At 35.3% G+C, this 24,238-nt stretch overlaps 1 protein-coding gene across 1 annotated transcript in view; it reads left to right on the forward strand.

Annotated features, from left to right (window-relative positions):
- Positions 1–5,468: 5,468 nt before the first annotated feature.
- rtn1b (reticulon 1b) overlaps positions 5,469–24,238 on the forward strand; it is a 38,729-nt gene continuing 19,959 nt past the window's right edge. Inside the window, exons 1-3 of the mRNA XM_051138046.1 lie at positions 5,469–6,130; positions 19,334–20,065; positions 20,776–21,576. Coding sequence (XP_050994003.1) covers positions 5,908–6,130; positions 19,334–20,065; positions 20,776–21,576 — 1,756 coding nt within the window. The 5' untranslated portion in view covers positions 5,469–5,907. The remainder of the gene's footprint in view (positions 6,131–19,333; positions 20,066–20,775; positions 21,577–24,238) is intronic.

Genomic DNA, 24,238 nt, shown 5'->3' on the forward strand with positions numbered 1-24,238 from the left:
GCTTATGCTTTTATAGATGCGCTCAGACTTGCTGATGATCAGTTAATCAAAGGTATTTGATTAGCAGTGCTTGACTGTTATTTACCCTCTTAATTCCAATGTAAACAGTAAGGGTGTCCTAACTTTGTCACACATGGCTTTTCCAGCTTTTCCAGTTTTGTTCAGTAAATAATGACACAGTGCAATTTGTCATGTTTTGTTGTTCATCTGAGGTTTTATTTTCAAAATTTTAAGACCAGCCAAAGACCTTTTTTTTTTAAATGATGTCCTGATACGGAAAACCATGGAATTCAAAAGGGTGTCCTAACTTTTTCACATGACTGTATATATAAATATATATAAATTATGATATATAAAATTCATATATGTATATATATATATATATATATATATATATATAATAATAATTCTATAATTTAATAAATAGATGCATTTGAAATAAGTCTGCAGACCACAGGAATGAAAACTTAAAATACACAAAAATAAAAAAAAAATATCTTATAATTTTATAATTTTATATTTATCTACTATGTTTTATATTTATCTACTATGAAGTTTGAGATGAGTTACAAGACCTAACTAAATATATTAAAAATACACAAAAACAAAATAAATTTTATCAAATGATAGCTAGATAGATGATAGATAGACAGATAGATAGATAGATAGATAGATAGATAGATAGATAGATAGATAGATAGATAGATAGATAGATAGATAGAAAAAATAAATAAATACATTAAATAGAAAGACATAATAAATATATAAATAAATTGAAATAAATAAATAAAAACAAATACACAAAAAATAAATTTCATTAAATGATGATAGATAGATAGATAGATAGATAGATGATAGATAGACAGATAGAAAATGAATAAATACAGTAAATAGAAAGACATAATAAAGTATTAAATAAATAAATATAAATAAATAAATAAATACATACATAATAGAATAGAAAGACAATAAAATATATAAAACAGATACACAAAAACAAAATGAATTCTATTCAAAGATAGACAAATAGATAGATTGATAGATGATAGATAGATAGATAGATAGATAGATAGATAGATAGATAGATAGATAGATAGATAGATTAAAATTATTACAAAATATATTTTGTTGCTATCGTGTTCCACCTTAGAATTATTTATGACACAAATTCCCACTTTACCATCAAGAGCAGTGAAGTCTGTTTTATGATTTTTAAACAAAAAAAATCTATCATTATATAATAGTTTTATCAAATAAATTAGCTCGATCTACTAAAACACCATATTGTAATTTTATTGCAAAGCTGTAGTGGAAGACAAACATTCAGATTTCCTCTACTACACTAGCAATCAGGTTAACTTATACATCATTTGTATGATTACTTTAACTGGAATGTTGACTTTGGAAAGTTGAAAATTGGTAATTTATTGCTAGTTATATATATATATATATATATATATATATATAACTGTAATGTTCACACATCATATTCCATCCCATTGAATAGCTCATAACCCATGTTTAGGAGAGAAGTGAGAGAAAGCAATAAAGGAGAAGAATAAGTAACAATATGTGCAATTCATGAGAAATGGAGACTCCAACTAATAATTCAGGCCCTTAATGCAAATTCAAATTAGTGTAAAGCAGTAGTTCAGTGACAGTGTTCATATAGTCAGCTTGGCACTGCATATGTGCAAGCATGCATATGTGAATTAATTTTAGACTCTCTCACTTGATTGGCCATCTGCTTCCACTGATGTGAGGCTGCATTATCAGAATGGTGAATAAATCAGGAGGCTTGTCTCAAACTGCAGGTTCCATAGGCAGCCACTAATGCAGAAAAACGAAAGTGCACTTATTACTGAAAATGTAAGTGTAATTATTACTGATGCATATGGCTGACCTGCCCATATCATTAAGTGCTACTTGTGAGTATTAAAATCGACAGATGCTGTAATTCTGTCATTGCATTTGTGCATGATTAACTACATTCATTGACACTGCACATTAATTCAATTCTAGAACAAATGTGAAAATCCATCTATTTTTAATAATAATTATTTTGGCTACACTGATCATGAGCGCCTTATCACGATCTTATTTCAAAGGGTAGCTGATGCCACCTAGTGACAATGTGGTTGCAACAACAAAATGCAACGCTACTAAACACTGTGATTATTAATTATTATGTATAATAATATTCTTTATAATAATAAATTATGTGTAATGCATGATTTCTAAATGCAGTAAAAAATAATGCAATACATAAACAAACAAAAAACAATTAAATTACTAAATATGTTTAATATATATGAAATATGAATACATTTATAAAACAAAAAAGTGAATAAAAATGAATACAAACAGGTGCAGGTATTTAATTTTTGTATGCTTTACATCAAATACTTTTTATATGCTATTTTTTTATTTCTTATTGTGCTAATATTAAATTAAATAACTCTTCTAATAATAATAATAATAATAATAATAATAATAATAATAATAATAATAGAGAAAACTGATTTTTGTAGTGAATAATTATAGATAAATATATAAAAATGATATATGCAACATCATTAAATGTTCTAGGTTTAATAATAGTTCAGTCAGATACAAAGGATTTGTTTCTTTTCTCCATAATTTAAACGTGGTGAGTGGTCAAGTGGATCTGGTCAGGGTCAGAACGATGGTTTAATGAAACACAGTGCAGAAAGAAAGAAATCATTGAATTCATTGGTGAGAGAGCAGTTATAATGAATAGTTATTTCCAGGGGCATTTAATGACATGAGGGCAAGTGAAAAAAAAAAATGCATAATGGTCCGAGGGGACAATAGAACATCCACTTCTCATTTGCTCAGGAGAGATAGAGGGAATGGTCACTGCATGCTAAATTGAGTGCAGAGCATGCTATTGTTGCTGTTGTTTCTTCTATCCTATTTTTCCATTCATTTGTGACCAAGCTAGCTTTCATTCTTTTTTTTCTTCAGATTTCAGATTTCTTTCATAAGTGAAATCTCTACTGTATTAACAATAAACAAAAAACATTTTCAAAAAGCACTGAACTGTGACTAGCTGTCTGTAAAATGCAATGTGACACAATGAAGAAATATATTTATGTGATAGAAAAAATGAAAAAATCTCTATAAAATGTAATGAGAAATTACATCTAAGTATCGTAGCAACATATTCCTACATTACACAATAATTATTTGTCACAGAAGAGGACGGAGCTTCTTTTTGAAATACAGTTTTTCTGCTAATTTAATTGCTAGTCACTTTTATTTGCACATTAAATGAAATGCTCTTGTTATGTAACATCTATAACTGAAAATTTATGGATTTGTGGATATTTGGGTCATTCTGCAGAATTGGTGCAAAGTCAGAGTTGGAAACATCTTGAAAAAATGTGTCTTTTTTCCACACATTTGTGTATGTATGCAAACTGAATATCCAAGATACACATTTCTAGTAACGGCGTAGTTAATTCTCATATTGTATTTCCAGAAAGTTTTGGAATATTTGTCCTCTCCCTAAATTTATCACTACCAAAACACAGTAATATATAATTTAATAAGAGGGGTGACATTGATCTATTAAGATTTTGCTTACATCTGCCTTGTAAGTATGTATTTTGTCATTTTATTAAAATGTTTTCAGAGGTAAATCAATAACAATTACAATTTTAACAATGTTAAAATGCAATTTATGAGATTTGTTGTATTTTGGATTCAATTTTTACTTTGTAAAAGGCAAAAAGTTGATCATACTGATTTCAAACTTAAGGAATCATTAGTTTGAATATACACTGAACCATACACTATCATAACATCTTGGTTGATAACTCATACTCATAGACTTTATTTTTGACAAAACATTCTATTTTTTGGTTGTGACTGCACATTTTCAGTAGTGACAGTAATGTTTTGGTAGCGACCATATCACATACTAAAACACTACTAAAATAAAATACAATGCATAACTGTATGAAAATGTTGTTTATTTCTCACAAATAAAAGATTATGTGTTCCCTTTTGTCACTACCGAACAATGATGGCATATTTCGGTTGGTAGTGACAGTTTTAGATACTTTTGAACCTAGTTCAAATATGCTAATCAGCACATGGTTAGCTACACAGTTCTGAACAGCTATACACATATAAAAACTAAATACTATGGAATATCACCCAAAAAAGTGTTTAATTACAGAAAAAAAGGTGTTTGCTAGTGACAATCCTTAAAATGACACATTTTCAGACTTTTAAAAAAAACATTTACCTCAAAATGATGGGACCTATCTACTTACTGTCAGACCTGTGTGTGTGCCTTTTGGACTGTTTGGTTTTGTTTTCCCTGTGTTACCCATATTTGGTCTTCCTGTTTCCTGTTCTCATTAGTTACGTCATTCACTCCTGTCTTGTTTTCATTGGTTTGTCTGTGTATTTAAGGTTGGTTGTCCCCTAGGTTCCTTGTCGGTGATGACATTGTCATTCCGTTCATGTTCGTCATTGTTGCTGGTTCCCTGCTGTTTTCCCTGTGTTCGCTTTATGTACTCTTTGGATCATTTAAATAAACTGCACTTAGTTGGATCTCCGCTCTTCTCCTGCATCATCCCTTGCACATGACGACTATACCGTGACACTTACACCTTATAACTATGAGAGAGCGACATATAAATATTTCCTGATCATAAATGTAGGGGTGTAGTTAAAATCAGTCTCAGCCAGTGGACTAAAACATACACTGTTTCGGTAGTGACTTGAAAATGCAGAACACAATTTTTTTTTTTTTGAACACAAAATTTCCAAAGAAAATATAAAACAAATATATATATATATTTTTACTTATTTTTATTTTAAATTATATAAAATATATATAATATATTTTATTAGATATTATTTTAAAAATGTTGAAATATAGGGGTTAGGGTTAGCTACCTCCAAATTGAAATTACCCACTAAATGATGATTTTACATTTATTAAGCTTAGTGATATTTAAAATGTTATTGTGGGTTTTAATAAATATAAAAGGATCTTAGTGAAGATCTAATACTTAAATGCCTTAAGTGTGTGTGTGTGTTTTGGTTGTGGGACAGCAGTTTGCACCAATTCTGTAGAATGGCCCATGTACAGTATCAGATGGCAATTACAGTCATGAACTAAAAAGAAGTATATATAAAAAAAAAAAAAAAAAAAACCCTGAGTTTCTTTTTTGTGAGTATCCATGTAACTTATGTAGTTACGACTTTAAAACTGAGTTTCATACAATATGTAGTTTTTTTTTTTTTTTTTTTTTTTTTTAGCTTGAGGCACATTTACGTCCCAAAGTTTTTTTTCAAAGAAATTTTCCCGGAAAAAGGTCTACAGCCCCTGCTGTAGTTAAGTCTGAAACCACAAGATGACACTGTTCCCTAAAAAAGCAAATAAGACCCATGACTACGCACTAACAGTCGAATGTAACTTTCAGGACAATGCTCAGATCCAGCTACAGTCAGTTTAGTAGTGTTTGCGTTAGCTACTTAAGAATTTTGTGACTGAAATTATTTTTTTTTTATTTAATTTGAATCCAATCCATAGAGCGAGTTCTCTCAAACGATTCTATACAATTCCCCGTCCTAATTTATTATCAGCTGCCGAAAGCCTTATTTTATGCCCAGTTGCAGCTCTGTGTGTTTAAATGCTGCGTGCCACTATGAGCTCGAGACACGGTGACGTCAGCGCCGAAACACTGAACTAAACAAGCCATTTTCAGCAGCGTGAGCCTCTGCCGGAGCGCTCGGCCTGTCCGGACCACTTCTGACAGTTACCCAGCGTCTCATCCGAGGAGTTGAACAGTGCTTTGCCTGCTGTTCTTCTGTCAGTGACCGCGTCTCTCTGAAGAGCATCGCACACAGACGGAACGCTCAAAAATGTCCGTGAAGCCGGAGGCAGATTCGGAGGGCACCTGGTACGGGGACGATTTTGAGGAGATTGACCGCTTTGGGAGTACCACCACCGCCCGGCGTAATGACTTGGAAGTGGAGCGGCAGACGAGAGCCTGTGAGGACGAATCAAGTGAGGAGAAACAGTTTTCCAGCCATCCCGAAAGCGACCGGCAACCGCTCCCTGTTGTCATGGAAACTGCTTCCACAGGTAAGGTGATTTTGATATAAATCGTCATATATGCAATGCTTTGAAATACCACTAATTCGATGCTTAAATTATCTGTCGACCGGGGCCTGGTTATATCAGGTAGCAGTTACCTTGGCTCACTGGATCGCTCTGTCTGGAGTGGAAGTTTTATTAAACGTCGTAAGGAATTCGCTTTTTCTTTGCTTCTTTTAGTAACGTTACTTCTGAGGAACGAATTTATAAAAAATCTAAATTCAGCAGATCAAATTTAACAAATAAGAAATTGATTTATTTCAAGAGACTTTTAGAGGCGGCATATGGTTCTTTTCTAACTATTTATCGTATTGAATCGATTAATAAACTAAAGATTTTTAATGTTTTTTTAAAGTCTCTTCTCACCAAGCCTGCATTTATTTGATCCGAATTAGCAAAAACAATACAACTTTTAAATATTTTTACTATTTAAAACAACTGTTTTCAATTTTAATATATTTTAAAATGTAATTTATTCCTGTGATTTCAGAGCTGAAATTTTGGAATCATTACTCCAGAAAACATGATCCTTAAGAAATCATTCAAATATTCTGATTTATTGCTCAAAAACCGTTTTTTGTTTTTTTTTTACTATGTTACTGAGCAGTTTTTAAGGTTTCTTTTGTTGAACAGAAAGTTCAGAAGAACAGCATCTATCTGAAATAAAAATATTTTGTTACATAATAAATGTCTTTATCATCACTTTGGATCAATTTAAAACATCCTTGCTAAATAAAAGTAATAATTTTTATCATTGCTTTCTAATATGCATACATATATCAACTCCAAGCTTTTGAATTGTATTGTGTATAATGTTACGAAAGCTTTTTATTTCAGATAAATGCTGATCTTTGGATCTTTCTATTCATCAGAGAATCCTGAAAAATGTACTCAACTGTTCTAAATATTGATGATAATAATAATTATAATAATAATAATAATTATTATTATTATAAATGTTTTTTTGAACAGCAAATCAGCATATTAGAATGATTTCTGAAGGATCATGCAATGACGCTGACAATGTATGTTCGATCACATAAATAAATTGCATTTTGAAATATATTCAAATAGAAAACAGTTATTTTAAATAGTATTCAGAATTTTACTGTTTTTACTGTATTTTGGATATTTGTAGGCTTGGTGAGCAGAAGAGGCTTCTTTAAAAAAAAACATTTGAAATCTTACTGTTCAAAAACTTTTGACTGGTAGTGTATGAAATGTATGCATTTATTAACAAAATAAATGTGCTAAACATACTATATTCATTTAGTATCACACAATTGAGGCATGTATTTGTTCTCCATATATCTAGTGTTTATATTCACATTTCAGACCTGTTTACTTCTGTTCAAACACTACTAAAACTACTTTTATTATTATGATTTATAGAGTTACATTACAACTTACCATAAAGAAACTGCAAATGCTAAATACTGTGTAGCTGAGATGTCATATGACTTGCTCTTTCCCTTTATTTATTTTTGTTGTCATTATTTCATTGCGCCTCAGCTGCTTTTCAGACCAGGCACATTACAGTAACCTTTACAGGTCCTTTACTGCATAGGGATCAATACTTGACATTGCCATTTGAACATCTCACAGGCTTGGATCGAAACTCTGTTATATGACATTATGCAACTAGGTAGTGAAGAAACCCTATGAATGACAGACAGAGCTATTCAGACTAGTCTTGAGATTGTAGCTCCATTTCTATAAAACACCAGTACAAAATTAGTCTTTACAACCGGATAAAAATATAAGAAATGAGTATATGCAGTAGGAAGCTTTTTCAGGTTTGCATGGCTCTTAAACCGTCAGATCTTTGTTATGAAATTAGAAAAGCGTTTTCTTTTTTTATTTGTGGTTTTAGACAAGCCTGCCTTTCTGGGTTTGATGTATGTTAATGCTGTACTCTAGTGAGGGAAAGTAACAAACAAAAACCTAATTATGAGCTCTAAAACAGTAAGCAGATGTGGAAATGGTATTAGATGATCAAATCATTACATATTACAGGAGTAAAACAGCAATAAAAGTGCTTCAACTGCAAGCTCTTTGCTTTCAATTAACCAAACAAAAGGAAATTTGTGACATTTTCACTTAATTAATACCCTTTTTGATATCAGAGACTTCTTGCGCAGATTCATAACTCCTGGATATGAGGTTCAGTGATTTACTGTGGTCACTGTGAAGTTTAATACTAAAACACTGATTAATGAGCTTGAATTAGTATCTTTAACATATTATGTTTCCGTATAGATGCAATCATGAGACACACAAGATTTGTGGAAGTTTTGTTTGTATCTGAATCACCAGATTGACGTCGACAAGTGAATGAAATTTGGAGTCCTGAAGTAAAATCCTCTTATCAGACTGAATCTCTCATTAGCTGAATGACAGCCTGTCCCAGTGCTTACTGAACCACAGTACTGACTCTTAGAGGATGTGATACTTTGCCTTTGGATCACATTTAGAGCACATTGCTGAACTTATTCTTAATGGCTAATTCTTTGGGTGAGAGCACTGTTACTTATTTGGCTTTTTAGATTATTTTAGATTAAGGTTTAGCAATAACGTTTGCATGAAAATTTTGGACAGACATGAAACATAACCTTTGACAGAATGCATTTAATGTGAACACATCCTCTTTTTAATAACAGATAAGTCAGAGCAAGAGCAAACATTAATGTTTTTTATAACCTTATTATCTTTACTAATTCTACACATCTGCTACTACTACAACTGCTTGTTACAATTTGTTTGCATGCAATTAATCTTGTCTTTCACCGTGAGCATTTACAAACCTGATAACTTCCTTCTCTTCTCATTTAACAGTTTTCTCTACAAATAGTTCACCAGTATTGAACCACAGTAAATAAAGTATATCTTGCACCGCTTCCTAGGCTTACTGCCAACACTATTTGACTTAAGGCATATAATGAGCAATTATATATCATGTATAGTTTGTGTACTGGAGAGCCCCCACTGGGTTATCTTTCGTGGTGCCTCGATCAGAAATCAGAAAGCCTTTTGAGTTATATACAGACAGGCCGTTCATTGTGTTTAATGTCTTCGCTCCAGTGAACCGTGATTCATTAGGGACACTGGAATGCAAGTTCACTTCCTTCTTTACACACATACAGAAAGCGTTGTTGGTTGCACGCTATCACATGGGCATCAATAAGTACTAAGAAACATAAGATTAAAAGAATCTATTTCCCTTTGCGGTAACACATTCGCCTCATTAGCACTGACTCAGCACTTGCTGTCATGATTTTAAAATGCTTGCATAGTTCAGAAACTGCTTTCTATACTGATATTCTAAAATAAAGTAATAAAAGTGGTGGTCACCCAAAAATGAAAATTCTCCCATTAATTGCTCACCCTCATGTTGTTCCAAAAATATTTTTGATGAGATCCGAGAGCTTTCTGACCCTGCATAAACAGCAACAGCCGGCAAAGACTTGCATTCTCATAGCTTCATGACATTACGGTTGAAACACTGATGTCTCATGGACTATTTTATTGATGTCCTTACTACCTTTCTGGCCCTTGAACGTGGTAGTTGTGTTGCTGTCTACGCAGGGTCAGAAAGCTCTCAGATTTCATCCAAAATATCTTAATATGTGTTCTGAAGATGAGGAAAGCCTTACGAGTTTGGAACAATATAAAGGTGAGTAATTAATGACAGATTTTTTATTTTGGGGTAAACTATCCCTTTAAATCACATTATAGAGTATAATTTAAAAAATGTTACTCTATAGTGCTTCAGACTGTTTGCATTACTTTTTTTTTTGTTTTCTATTAAAAGTGTCTAACCATTTAACTGTCACTCCCATTTTTTAAAACAGACATAAAAATGCAATATCCAGACTTAAATTATAATAATTCATGAATGAAAACATTTTGTAATATGATTTTGATGTACATTTTCTGTGGTAATACAATGTCTGATTTTAAAATGCCTTTCAAATGATGAATTTTGAAATTTTAAGTTTTGAACTGATATATAATTTCTTATGATTTCTATTGAGTGATAAGGAAAAAGGCAATAAAGAAAGTCTTTTGTGACAAAGGTCAGAACTCATGCTATGATGTAGATTTTTTTAAGTTGCAATCTTGACATATATTATTCTATTACTTTTCCTACATAATTTCTATCACTAAAATATGGTAAGATATCTATTTAGGAGTCTTAGACCTTTCCAATGATGTATAGTTTGTCATGATTAGATTAGGATTTATTTGTAATATGGTGAAGTAAACTTAGGCGTCCCACCTGGGGGCAATGACAGTTAAAGGGCTAAACAACATTTAAACAAGATTTACTTTAGAAGCAAAATGGCATCATATGCTTAAAACTAGACAAAAATGCCACTCACAATCCCAGTGAAATTCTTTCGTCCATTTAAAAATACTGACTGTAAGAAAATCAAAGGCATTAATGGTTTTCATCATAAGACATTGGTACTTAATTGAGTCCAGAATGAAAAGATACCCCAACCTCCAATGCTTATCATATTTAAATACAATATTGTATTTTTTTTTTTTTTTCATATTTATTCTTTACTTTTTGTTTTTGTGGAATATTTTCAGCGTGTAGGAAAAATACTAGAAACAAGCTTAATGACCAAACATAAGGTGTGCATAGCCAATGAACTGTTTGTTGTTATGAATGAATCTCAATGCAGCAAGCATATTGCATCACATAAGCGATTATGTAAACGCTCTAAACATATGCTCATTTGTCCAGCCTTACAAGGTAGACAGATTATTGTTTTCTTTTCCTGACAGATTGTTCTCTATGGCATTTGACCCCAGTGATGCAGAGAAAATAATGGTTATGTTAAAAAAAAATCTCTCAGGAAATGAATTTACAGCCTAATGGATTTCAGAAGCTGATGATTCTTAAAAGCTTTCTTTTCTTAAAAGATTCTTTAAAAATTTACAGATAATTTACTTACTCTCTTGTCATCCAAGATGTTCATGCCTTTCTTTCTTCAGTCGTAAAAAAATTATGTTTTTTAAAGGAAAACATTTCAGGATTTCTCTCCATATAGTGGACTTCTGTGGTGCCTGCGAGTTTGAACATCTAAAATGTAGTTTAAATACAGCCTAAAGGCGATCTAAATGATCCCAGCCGAGGAAGAAGAGTCTTATCTAGCAAAACAATCAGTTATTTTCTAAAAAAGAAATTACAGTTTATATACTTAAATGCTTGTCTTGTCTAGCTCTGCATGAACTCTGTGTATTCCGGTTCAAGACAGTTAGGTCAAAAATCTCCCATCTCATTTTCTTCTCTAACTTCAAAATCAACCTACATCATTTTAAAAAGTTTAAAAAATTTTTAAAGGCCGTTTGATCTTCTTTGCACGTTCACTTTGTAAACACTGGGTCGGTACTTCTGCAGCAATGTAGGACGATTTTGAAGTTGGAGGAGAAAATGAGATGGGAGTTTTTCCACACACCCTAACTGTATTGACCCGGATTACACAGAGTTTGCATGCGCATTGCAGAGCTAGACAAGACAAACATTTGAGGTTAAAAAGTATATAAACTACATTTTTTTAGAAAATAACAGATCGTTTTGCTAGATAAGATCCTTCTTACTCAGCTGGGATCATTTAGAGCCCTTTGAAGCTGCATTTAAACTGCATTTTGGAAGTTCAAACTCCAAAAAGTGGGAATCCTGAAATGTTTTCCTCCAAAAACATAATTTCTTTACGACTGAAGAAAGAAAGACATGAACATCTTGGATGACAAGGGGGTGAGTAAATTATCTGTAAATTTTTGCTATGTAAGTGAACTTCTCCTTTGAGTTAGTTCACAGATAATTTTTTGATTCTTTGTACGAGTACGAATTTTCACTGTAAACCCACTATTCCTGCAGACATTGGCATGCTGGAACAGTTGGTTTTCAGGTACAAAAGATGTACCTCCAACAGCTGCCTCTGGCTCACCACCTCCATCTGTTCTGATGAAGAAGTAAATCCGATGCATTCATACACATACACACGGAGTAACCATGTGAAAGTGTGCCTGCAGTGACTTGAAGTTGGCACCAACTCCTCCTCATGTGCCATAAACCTGTCAGTGGCATCCTGATCTTCCCTTCATCTTATCAGTCTGACAGGTGTACTGCTCTGCAGAGATGTGCTGGCGGCACAGCAGAGATACAGCCTATCTTAGTGGCTTACAGAGCTTTTCTTTCAAAATATATATAAATATAAAACTGTGGCACATAATTATGCTGCTTTGAAACATAACGCCTGTCATATTTTCCCTCCCAGTCACTTTTTGTCACTCTCGTTTGTTAAGGAAAGTTTACGGTGTCGCTTCATCAGTGTCTTCCTGTGAAGATAGACCTGGCGCTGACCAGAAATAACACAGACCAGAGGAAGGAAGTCCTCACAATGTACTGATCTTTCTAAGCTCACTTAAAACAGTCAAAGCTGCACAGCTAGGGAGAGAGAAAGTCACTTCTTGCCAAAAGTAGATTACACACTTATGTGTCAGAGTACCAAGATAATCAAAACATCATATAAAATAGAGCACATCCAAAACAACAAGTTGTGAAAGAGCAAGATCAGGGCTCAACAATAACAATTGTTTTTTGCTGGTTAGTCAGAATAGCAGTTCTGATATCATTTTCACTGGCTTTAGTATAGTTTCTGGAGTGCTGTGCTAACTGAAACTGAACATTCATTTAGCTGCTAGGAGAACCTATACTTTGTTAATCCATGTTACAATTTAGCAATGTAGTGATGAGTCTGGCGCTGTATAGTGTTATAAGTCTCAGATCTAATGATTATACAGTGGATCCTGCTAATTCCCCTCTGAGTTCTTTAGGTTTAAGCAGAGAAGTGATTAGCTTCAGTGCATTAGTGTTAGCCCCATGGCTAATGCCTGACTCTTACCTAACATAAGAGGTAAGAACATGAGCTTTACTCTGAGCTCCAGAACCTGTGCCAACAATGCAACAAATACACACCCAAACACTCACACAGCCAGTCCCTTAGGAAAATTAACCATGGTGTTGTTGTAGTAAAACTGTAGTAACCATATTGATTACCATTTACCACAGTTTTACTACAAATACCATAGTTAAATTATGGTTAGTGTAGCAAAACAATGATTAATTTGTGGTGACTATGGTTTAACTATAGTTACTATGTTTTTTTGGTTTTATTTATAGTAAAACCATGATTAATGGAAATTTTGCTATGGCAATTTGCAATGTCTCACATCATTTGGATACTACAGGGTTATGTTTTAAATGTCCTTGTTCTTTTTCTGTGGACGTCTGAGCTGTTTGTTGACACTTGGTCTTCAGTAAAGCTGAAGACATCCCTCATACAAAGCTAGTTTTATGAAAGTCTTAGCATTTCAGCTGATCTAGGTGTGGTTTTCCACATCATCCATATTCCATACTGGAATGCTAGCTGTGCTACTCTTGGTTGTTCATACAAATGTATGTCTTGCTGCCTTTGGCCTAGGAAAATACCCAATTTCAATGGCTGGAAAGTAGCTTTCTTTCCTTTGTTGATGTATTTTCTCTTGAAACAGGAAGGTGACTTAATATCTTACAGCTGCAACTTTATTTTTCATAACTTTGAATTTATATTACATTGTTCCAGAGTTTGCGGGCCAGTTAGATTTTTTTTATTAGATATTTTTATTCAGCAAGGTTGCATTACATTTGTGAAAAGTGCCAGTAAAAGTCTTGTATTGTTACAAAAGATTTCTATTTAGAATAAATGCTGTTCTTTCAAACTTTTAATTCATTAAAAAATCCTGAAAAAAGTTATGGAAGAAAAAAAAGGTAATTGTGACATCCTATCTAACAATTATCACTTTTTTTCTCACAATTATGAATGTACATCTTGCACTTCTGACTTTTCTTGCAATACTGAGAAATTAAGTCAGAATTGTGTGATATAAACTCGCAATTCTGAGAAATAAAGTCGCAGTTCTGAGCAATAAATTCAGAAAAGCCAGATATAAACTCAAATTTGTGACTTTTTTCTCAGAATGTACGTGTCACTTTTTTGTACTTTTTTCTTCAGAATTGTGTTTATATGCCACAATTTTGACTTTTTTTCTTCAGAATTGTGTTTATATGCCACAATTTTGACAGAATTGTGAGATATAAACTCACAATTAGCATTTAAAGGGGTCGATGTGAACAGAGCTGTTTTTGACAAGGCATTACCACTGAGAAATTTTATCCAATGTATGTTACAGACTTTTCATTAAGACTCTAAAGAGTCATATCAAGTTGTGGAAAATGGGCATCCGATGACCCCTTCAAAAAAACAGAAAGGACAAATGCCACAAAAACTATTTTCATAGAGTCTTTAAAAATATAATATCCTTGTCAGTGGATCACATTGGAAAACACTGTAGTACATGACTAGTTTAGAACAGAAAGAAAACATTTACAATATACAAGTTAGAGAATTACCAGTGTAGTAGAATTTGGTAGAAGCAACAAATCATACATGTCCGTTTTTAAAAATCTAAGCACCGTCTTTGTTCAGGTGAAAGACATTTTAGTAGCAGGGACTCGAAATGAAAGGCCCTGTGTGTTCTCGCTATCACTATGTTTTTGAGAGGATGAGTCATAGCTTGCATGCTGCTTAAATGTTGAGGGTTAAAGGTGTGGGCTGGAGATTGTGTGCTGTGAATGCACATGCAGGATCGTCCGTCACATAGAGACATATTTCTGTGGCAGTCACTGAGATGGTCAAATTGGTATATGGTTGCAGGTACTTAAGGTTGCTATATCAGTTAACCTGTTGTGTTACTTACCAATGTGATGACAAAGGGTGTGAGTTGATGTGGTTTTTGTTATCGAAGTATCAGTGGCTCTCTTCTCTCCTTGCACTTTTTCATAGATCCTCACACTTCTTAGCTACTGATGGTTAAAAATAGAGTCCCAACGGAGTTAGTTTGCCCAGTGAATGTAGGGCAGTACAGAGACAGAGGCACAGGCTCTTTGATGGAGTGGGGTCATGTTCATATGGCGATTTACACAAGCCATATAATTATCCACAGTTACACATCTGTAGTGTGGCGGGAAACACACCTGACAACAGAAACTGAACCAATGAAACATATTTTTGCTATTTTAAATAAAAATGTGTTTTTTTAACTAAAAGCTAAACTATGAAGGTAATTTTCAGTGTTATTTAAGTGTGATGTAGTTTCTGTTATATGTGTGTATTCATTACAGGCAGATGGTATGTGTGGCGCTGTTACGAAAAAAACTAAAATTAGCCTAGTTAAATTTAATCATCATTCAAACAAATGGATTAAAACTAACTGAAATGAGAAAGAAACAAAATGATAATCTAAAATAATACACACTTATCCACTCCATCCATCTCCTTAACCTCTCTCCACCTCTCCATCTGTCCATTCACCTATTCACTTACAGCATGATCAGAATCAGCGAAGCTATTAAAAGACACAAAGTTAATTTTAGCTATGATATGACATTAATTTAAACCATTCAATAATCTTCATTTTTGCCTCAAGTCTGGATCATTTGCATGTAAAACATGATAGGGATTTCTTTTGTTTCTCTTTGTTTTGTTTTTTACATTTATACTAGTGATAGTTGTTCATGAGTCCCTTGTTTGTCCTGAATAGTTAAACTGCCCACTGTTCTTCAGAAAAATCCTTCAGGTCCCACAAATTCTTTGGTTTTTCTAAGGGACTCGTATACAACTATTACAGAAGAATCAAACACTCACTGATGCTTCAGAAGGAAACACGATGCATTAAGAGCTGGGGGGTGAAAACTTTTGAGCAGAAAGGAAATGTTTTTTTTTTTTTTTTTTTTTTTCTTATTTTGCATATACATATACATATATATATATATATATATATATATATATATATATATATTTAGTACTGCCTTTTAAGGAAAGATTAACACATTGGAGATCCTCCAGTTTTTACACCAATTATCACAGTATTTTTTGTAGACTGAGGCAAGGACATATTCGGGTGTCACCACTAATCTGCTCATTTTCTGATCCCTGATGTGTGAGTGTGTGTGTTTGTGATTCTCAAGCCCTTTTGTGACACTACTGCAGTCGACCTTCTAATAAACATTGAACTGGAAAACTGTCATTCGCCACAAATAGCCGCAGTAATGGAGAGAAGGACACAGAGACAAAGAGGAGTGGCCAATTTGATGAGAAGGACTTAGAGACAAGGATAACTGGTGTGGAGGGCGGTGTGACGGTGCCGTCACTAACTGCTGATCAGAGCTGTCACTTCCACACCCCAATAAAGCCCTCTCGAGGACACTTCAAAAAAATTACCACCTGAAATGCACACACACATACGTTTTCTTATTCTAGCATCTGACTTCAACAGACAACACATGGACACAGTTGAGTTCACCCCAAGGTCACTTGATGTAAGAAGCTTTGTGAGGCACAGCGTGCCATTACAGATCAGGTCAGACTGCTGCTCTGGTGTGCAGCTCTCATCTAGTATTTATTTAACAATATAATACAACTGCAGCAGAACAGTATAATGATGTATGATCGTATTAGTAGAGACATTAAAAACAGGTTATAAAAATATGCAAACAAATAAAAATATGCAAATAATCCATTGTATTTGTGACAAGTAATATGAAATACATTTATTAACTGAGCTCAACAAAAATGTCCCTTTACATGGTGATAAAAAATATGAGATGGGAGGAAGAAATATGTTTTATTGCTTTTATGTTCCTTCTCAGTAGTTTTGGATTTTCCATGACAAACTTGGTTGTGTGTCATTTTGGAAAATATTTTCCAAAAACACTGCATTCCCAGAGAAACATTTCCATTTTGGTTTCCATTTGTTCTCCAGTTTTGTGAGTGAATGCAAATGTGAAGCACATGAAAGCAAAAGCATTGTGGCATTGTGTGTGAACGAAAAGTTTGCGAGAGATCACTAATCGCTTGTGAGAGAATGCAGAACATTTTGCAAGTGAATGCTAAATTTTTCAGGGGAACGCAACAGTTTTGTGAGTGAACGCAAGAGCATTTAATGGTAGCATTTTGCTATGACTTTTTTCCCATCAATACACCCAGTGCTGTGCAGTGGTGTTCTGAAATAGGAGGCAAAGTCCTCAAAGTTGTTTAGCACCCAAGCACCGATGGTGCGAGGACCCTATTGGAATTGCTCAGTTTCTTCTTCTTCAAAATGAATTGCATTTTTGAGAGCCTAAACATGCTCGAAAACTCATGAAATTTTGCACATGTGCCAAAAGTGGTGAAAATTTACATCTGATATGAGTTTCAGAAGTGGGTGTGGCAAAATGGCTCAATAGCACCACCTATAAAATTTCAACAAAGTTCCCCATGAGCTATATATTTTACATACATGTACAAAATTCAGTAGGCACATGTAACAAACCAATACCTACAAAAAAAGTCCAGCGGTACAAAGTCCGAAATCCAACACAGAGTTTGTTATTTTGAATTGCAGTTTTTGCCATTTTCAAGCGTTGTATTTAAACAAACTCCTCCTAGAGATTTAAACAGATCAACACCAAATTTGGTCAGTTTAATCTAAAGCCCTTTGTAATGTTAAATTGTGAAGATCTTCAGTTTTTGTTGGAGGGCGTGTCCGTGGCAGAGTGACAAATTTCGATGTTTCGCAATGTCCGAGCTGCACCAAAATTCAATAAGAGTCCTGTCCTGAACACAGGCCCATGACCATATTCAGCTATAGACATAGCACAACCTGCTGGCAAAAGGAAGTGGCATATTTCCTCCTAGAGATTTAATGAGATCAACATTATATTTGGTCAGTCTAATCTAAAGGCCTTTGTGATGTTAAATTGCGAAGATCTTGAGTTTTTGATAAAGGGTGTGTCCGTGGTGGCATGACAAAGTTCGATGTTTCACCATGTAAAAGGAGGTTGTTAAAACTGATATCCAATTTGCCTCAAACTTCACCCGTTCGATAACAACAATATTCAGTTATAATCATAGCACCACCTGCTGACAACAAGAAATGACATGTTTTACAATAACTTAAACATGCAATGTCCATTCTGCACTAGACTTAACATGTTTGGTAAGAGTCCCGGTCCATGACATTTAATGGCCAATAGTCAGTTATAATCATAGCGCCCCCTGTTGGCAACAGGATACATCTTGCTTTGCACTAACTCAAACATACCATGTTCAATCTGCACCAAACTTCGTATGTTTGATCAAAGTCCTGGCTTTTTTTTTTTTTTACATTAACAATGTAATCAATATTTTATTTATTAAAGCCAAGTATGAATCTCATCAAGTTAGTGTTTTTAAGCGTTGACATTTACTCCAACTCAAGACAGTAATATATTTTATTTGTGAACTTATAATCACCTATTTATTTTAATTGTTTCCTTTGAACTATTTTTGAAATTTTCAGATCATCAGTCATCAAAGCTCGGTAAATATTGACCACAACAGAGATTTACTTTAAATTTCACCAAGCTGATTATTCACTAAAAACTCCCACAGATCATGTTTTCGTGCCATTTTAAGTCATATTTTGACGTAACAAGGTGGTTATATCTAAGTGTGTGAGTTGTTTACTTACTTTTTAAAATGAGTCTTCCCATTAACGCCATTATATTGTTCATTCAGACTGATTTGCGGACACAGAATCCGCACAAACAGGGATTTAGGCATGAACGGCGGGATGTAGTGATTTATCACATGAACCAACCACAGCCGGACATAACCAGTCATATCCAGTCGTATCACGATAGAGGCATTGCCTCCTCTCTTGTGATTACCCCCATTTATTCTCAATTACCCCCCATCAAACTCACTGAACACTTTAGGAGGTATGTTAAAACTCAGTGGGCTCAGGAGAGTCAAGAAAGACCCAGACTCCCACTGTAATTTCACCTGCTGGTTGGACAATGTTTCTTTAGAACAACCAGTGATTTATACAGTTTTTAATATTATGTTTTGTAATATTGGCAATGTTTTATTTTTGTATTATAATTTTTTTTTATCCAATATTTTCAGGAGGCACTGCCTCCATTGCCTCTGCAGAGTAAATTCCCAGACTACGTCCCTTTATGGGCTCCATAGTGTCATATTTAAAAAGGGTGTAAGTTGCTGTAAGAATGTTAAAATAAGTTAAAATTCTTGTTTATGTTCCTCTCTTCTCACGCAGATAAATCAGATTTCAACTTCCAGAAAAAGTCTACTGATGACAGGGATGACCTGTACACCTCCCTCTTGTCCAATCAAAGCTATGCCTCACATGAAGACACCTCCTACTTTTCTGGCAGCCTGAGCAGATCTGGTGACAAAAATACATCCAGCACAGAAGACTTCACCTCTGGATCCAATTTCCTGTTGACCTCAGACTCCGACATTAAGATAAACCCCAGTGCAGACCAGAGTGACAGCGCTCACAAAATCCATGACACTGAGAAAGCTTTTGATTCTTCTTACAACTACATGGACATCAGTCGTAAAGAGGACTCCTGTAGCTCACAGCGCCCCCTCGAGGACTGGAGAATGAGCGGCCTCTCAGAACCCATCCAGTACACTAAACTGGAGAAGAGCCCATCACCAGTAGAAGTTGACATGGAAGACATCGGTTCTGCTGCAATTCTGGACTCGCAGACCTTCCCATATGTGGAGGAACCATCTGATGAAGAGCTGTCAGACTACCAGCCCTATCGGTCTCCAGGTACTGGCAGCAGTGCCAGCCCAGTGAAAATCACCCTGACAGAAATGCCATCTGATACATCTGTATCACCCACCACAGTCCAGCACAGCCCCACAGTTACAGTGTCAGAGAAAGAGAGTATTCTGAGTCTGGGGCTGGAGGGAGTGCCAACCGTCACCCTCTCAGAGCCTGAGGATGAAAGCCCTGAGTCATCAACACCCCCTACAGGTGGGCTTCACCATCCCACACAAGCACTTCACTGTAATGTATCCACTACACCATCTTTAATTTCTCTACTAGCTGACCCTTTGCTCCTGTGTAGGTGTATTTGTCGATCTGGGAACATTCATACATTTGAATGTATTCAGTTGATTCACTTTTATCTGAAAAACGAGCAGTTCTGTAACATAAAAGAGACAGGTCTGGTGGAAAAAGCAGCAAAACCTGTTCCAAACATTTTGGAAAATTTCAAGTTAGGACAGAAATAGGTGAGGCAAGGCGAAACAGCATAAACCTATTGAAGTAGCAAAAGTAAGCATTTTCAAAATAAATAAAATGGTGATTCTTCAACTTCAGGCCCTTTTTATGCTCTAGAAGATTATTTAAAACAAATGGAATTCAGCCTTTTTTTCTTTTTATTACATGAAAACTGTCTTGGAAACTTGTTATCATTTATCCCAGACCAAAGTATGTGTAGTATGGGAGTTGTCTGGGAGTTGATCTTCTAAAAATCCACCAAGTCAAAAGTGCCCATAATTGAGGAAACACCCAAGATTTAAGAGGAGCAACTCATTGACTTTACTGGCTGTACATTCCACCTTTTTAGTAATATAATAACACACACATGCTTACACTGTGGGATGCCTTGGCAGACCAGATGGCCACAAGACACCTTACCTTACTCCCTGTCCTTTATCTCTCCTTCTCTTTCTTTATAGAAGAGTCTGACTCTCCTTTGGATCCAAACGTCCAGGCTGGTGAAACTAAAATAATGAGCTCCACCCAAGACAAGACTCAAACATCCCCCATCTCGCCTTCTCAACCTACTTCCAAGCAGGACAGTTTCCCAATGGAGATGAAGTCTTCTCCCCCAAAACCCACTTTGCCTCCTTCCCCCCAGGATGTCGACGGCAGCAGCGCCGAATCTGGCGATTCAGAGATTGAACTGGTGTCTGAAGAGCCTAGTCCACGAGCTCCCAGCACTGGCTACATGAGCTTCAGTGAGAGTCCCACCACCACTTCATCAACCACAGTACCTTCCACTGTGCCCGCCCTGTCTTCTACCCCTGCATTTGCCCAGAGTTCTGCAATGCAGTACAGCATCTTGAGGGAGGAACGTGAAGCTGAGCTGGATAGTGAACTGGCTCTGGAGTCCTGTGGAGAGGAAAGTCCCAAAAGATTGACCCTCGACTTCACAAAGGGTTTGAAGGAGAGTCCACAGCCAGTCAAAAAACCCACAACCCCGACTTCGGCAACTAAAGAACCAATCGTGACTCCCACTGCGCCTCCTCTGTTGGCACCGGCCCCAACCAGTGCTCCGAAAGAGAAGACATCCACCGTGGAAGAGAAGCCCAAACCCAGCAGCACAACCCCTAGCCCGAGCCTGCCAGAGCTGAAGGTGGAGCATCCTGCTGGGGAGGTGCACCAGAAAGAAAGGAGACGGTCCAGTCAAGCCCGCAGGGGCTCTGAGAGAACAACTGCACCTCCCGTCATCTTCCAGGGTCTAACCAGGGAGAAAGGTAAACACATGCTTCCCAAAAGCTAATAGTCCCCTCAAGACACAATTCTGATGGTCACTATCTTGAGTTATACTATGGGGCTGTTGAACACATAAATCTGACTGGCTGACAAACGTTGTAGGGTGTGCAATTACTTTCAGAGAAACACACGGGTAAAGTAGTTCCAGCCAGGTTTTGACCACATGTCCATATCACTTCACCAAATGATTTCAGTTATCTGAAGGTCCTTACAGTCTAAGGGCTAATTTTACTAAACAGGGTAAATTAGCACAAGAGCGCAATTACAAAACAGCATGGAAGGGGAAATTTCTCCGGGTGATTTACTAACAATGCGCAAATTAATGAACACAGACGCAACATCTCATTTAAATATCAACCAGCACAATATACAAAGCACAGTGCCAATTAGTGTAGTCACAAGTAAAGAATAAAGAAATAAATTAGCCAAAAAATGAAGGTTTGCTAGAGGTTTTTATAAACCTGGTACACGTATCGTTACACCCCTACCCACCAACATCGGTCATCATGACTAAACGGAGAAGAAAAATTTAGTTTGAGTCATATAACATTGGTTAATGGAAACACCATCTTTTCACAATAGTTTTTATTGACATTTATGAAATTTTGCAAATCTGTAATGGAAACGCACCTAGTGACACTGACCAATAAATATAGTAAACAATACAATAAGAACTACTACATTATGAACTTGTGGAAACTTGTGGAAAATGGAAAATTCTTGAATTTCATTCAGTTCATTAAATATCTGTCATTTACTCTTCCTCATGTCATTCCAAACCTGTTTGATATACTTTTTTTCTGTGAAACATAAAACATGACATTCTGAACATTGTTGGTAACAGATTTGGTTCTCAGTTAAAAACAACACTTGAGACATTTCTAAAAATATAATTTTTGTTCCACAGAAAAAAAGTCTAGGTTAGTTTTAGATTATGGCAGACTTTTCATTTTTTGGTGAACTATCCCTTTAAGGTGAGAGGCCTGTAATAGCTGAAATTAAAATAAAAAACTGACTCACACTTATTGGCCTCACCCTGGAAACTCCCTTTGGCTTTAACAGCAGGAAAAAAACACATTTCAGTGCATCAGTCCCTTGAGGATCAGTCAGTGCTGGGCAAGCACAGGCAAGCTTACATCTAATATTTTCCTAATATTATATAAAGGCTGGGTAATTGGTAACATGGAATTGAATACAATTTCTTTTAGATATCAGTTTGTTTACATGCACTTAAAAAGTAACAGACCTAGATAATGTGATTGTTCAGAATTGATACAAATTAATCAAAGGTGTTGACAGAGACAGATGTGATGAGGTACAGATTTCATAAAGGCACTTCCTGCTTAACCGTTCACTACACGTGTCATTGCTTTTCTTCATCATCCAAAAGCAGTGGTCCACAGTAATACAACACAGTGTGAGATGACGTTTCTAATCATCCCCAGAACTCAAGAAGGTCACGCACATGAAATATCAATTTTACAAGACACATTTCTCACACAATCCCCTGAGCCTTTAGATAGGCGGCTAATGTTTTAGATTTTATTTCACACCTGACTGCTCCCTGCATCTGTTGTTTGTGTCTTCAGGATTCAGCAGAGCTCAGTGGAAATATCATGTGAAACTGTGAAAAATGCTTATGAAAGATCTGGCTGACCTACAGCAGCCTGTGCATTGTAAAACCTTATGATTTATGGAACATTTTTATTATTTCAGTGAATGGAACACATCCCAGTAGTGAGTAAGAGATATAAATAATGAAAAATAGAGATAATATGGCTGTGTTGCTGTTTATATGGACCTAATCACTATTTTGCTATATTTTAACTAAAAAATTGCTTTAGCAATTTTAAAAATATAGTTAGATAATATTTAATAGTTTTTCAATTTTTTAATGATAGTTTTCTCTAAAATAAATAATTATTGACTACATTGTGTAATAGTAGATGGGTACGTCATTTGTTTATGTCTGTTGAAGGCACTCAACATCCTTTTATTAATGCTCTGGCCTGTTGTTTGAAGATTTCAGAACAAAGCATCCCCCTATGGTTCAGGTCAGTTTCTGTCTGCTGCATTTGTGACCAGTAAGTGCTGCCGTCTTGTGATTACATAGCCGCACTGCAACATGAGAGGAGGAGAAATTGCACAGTCACATAGTGAGATAAAAGGCTCTGATATCATTTCATTTGGGGTTCATAATTCCATTCTTGGCAGATGAACATTTAAGTATATCTTGGCAAGAGGCTGGCAGATAGCTCTGCATCCTGTCATTCAGTACTAATGTAACTGGAAATTTGTCAAGTCATGGTTGTATAATCAGTTCATTTTCTAATACAATCAATGTTTTATATGATGCTTCTCAGTCAATATATTCCTCTTTACAGCACCTTGAAACATAGATAACTGTGTGGCTTTGCTGTTTGCTGATCATTGCATGTGTGTATGTCTGTGGCGGTCTGCAAATTAAGTATGGTGCCACAGTCCGTGTCTGACCGCACCCCCTCCCCCCTCCTTTGTCGAGCTCAGTGTCTTACCGAAGCCTCTAGAAATGAGATGGGTTTTGTAAGGACATGTACATTCTGAGGATGAGTTTTAGGAAAAATGCAATTTTCCTCCAGCAGAGGGCTCCGTTTACCACATGCT

This window comes from Labeo rohita, chromosome 20 (assembly GCF_022985175.1).
Source record: "Labeo rohita strain BAU-BD-2019 chromosome 20, IGBB_LRoh.1.0, whole genome shotgun sequence".
In the NCBI taxonomy this organism is placed as follows: domain Eukaryota; kingdom Metazoa; phylum Chordata; class Actinopteri; order Cypriniformes; family Cyprinidae; genus Labeo; species Labeo rohita.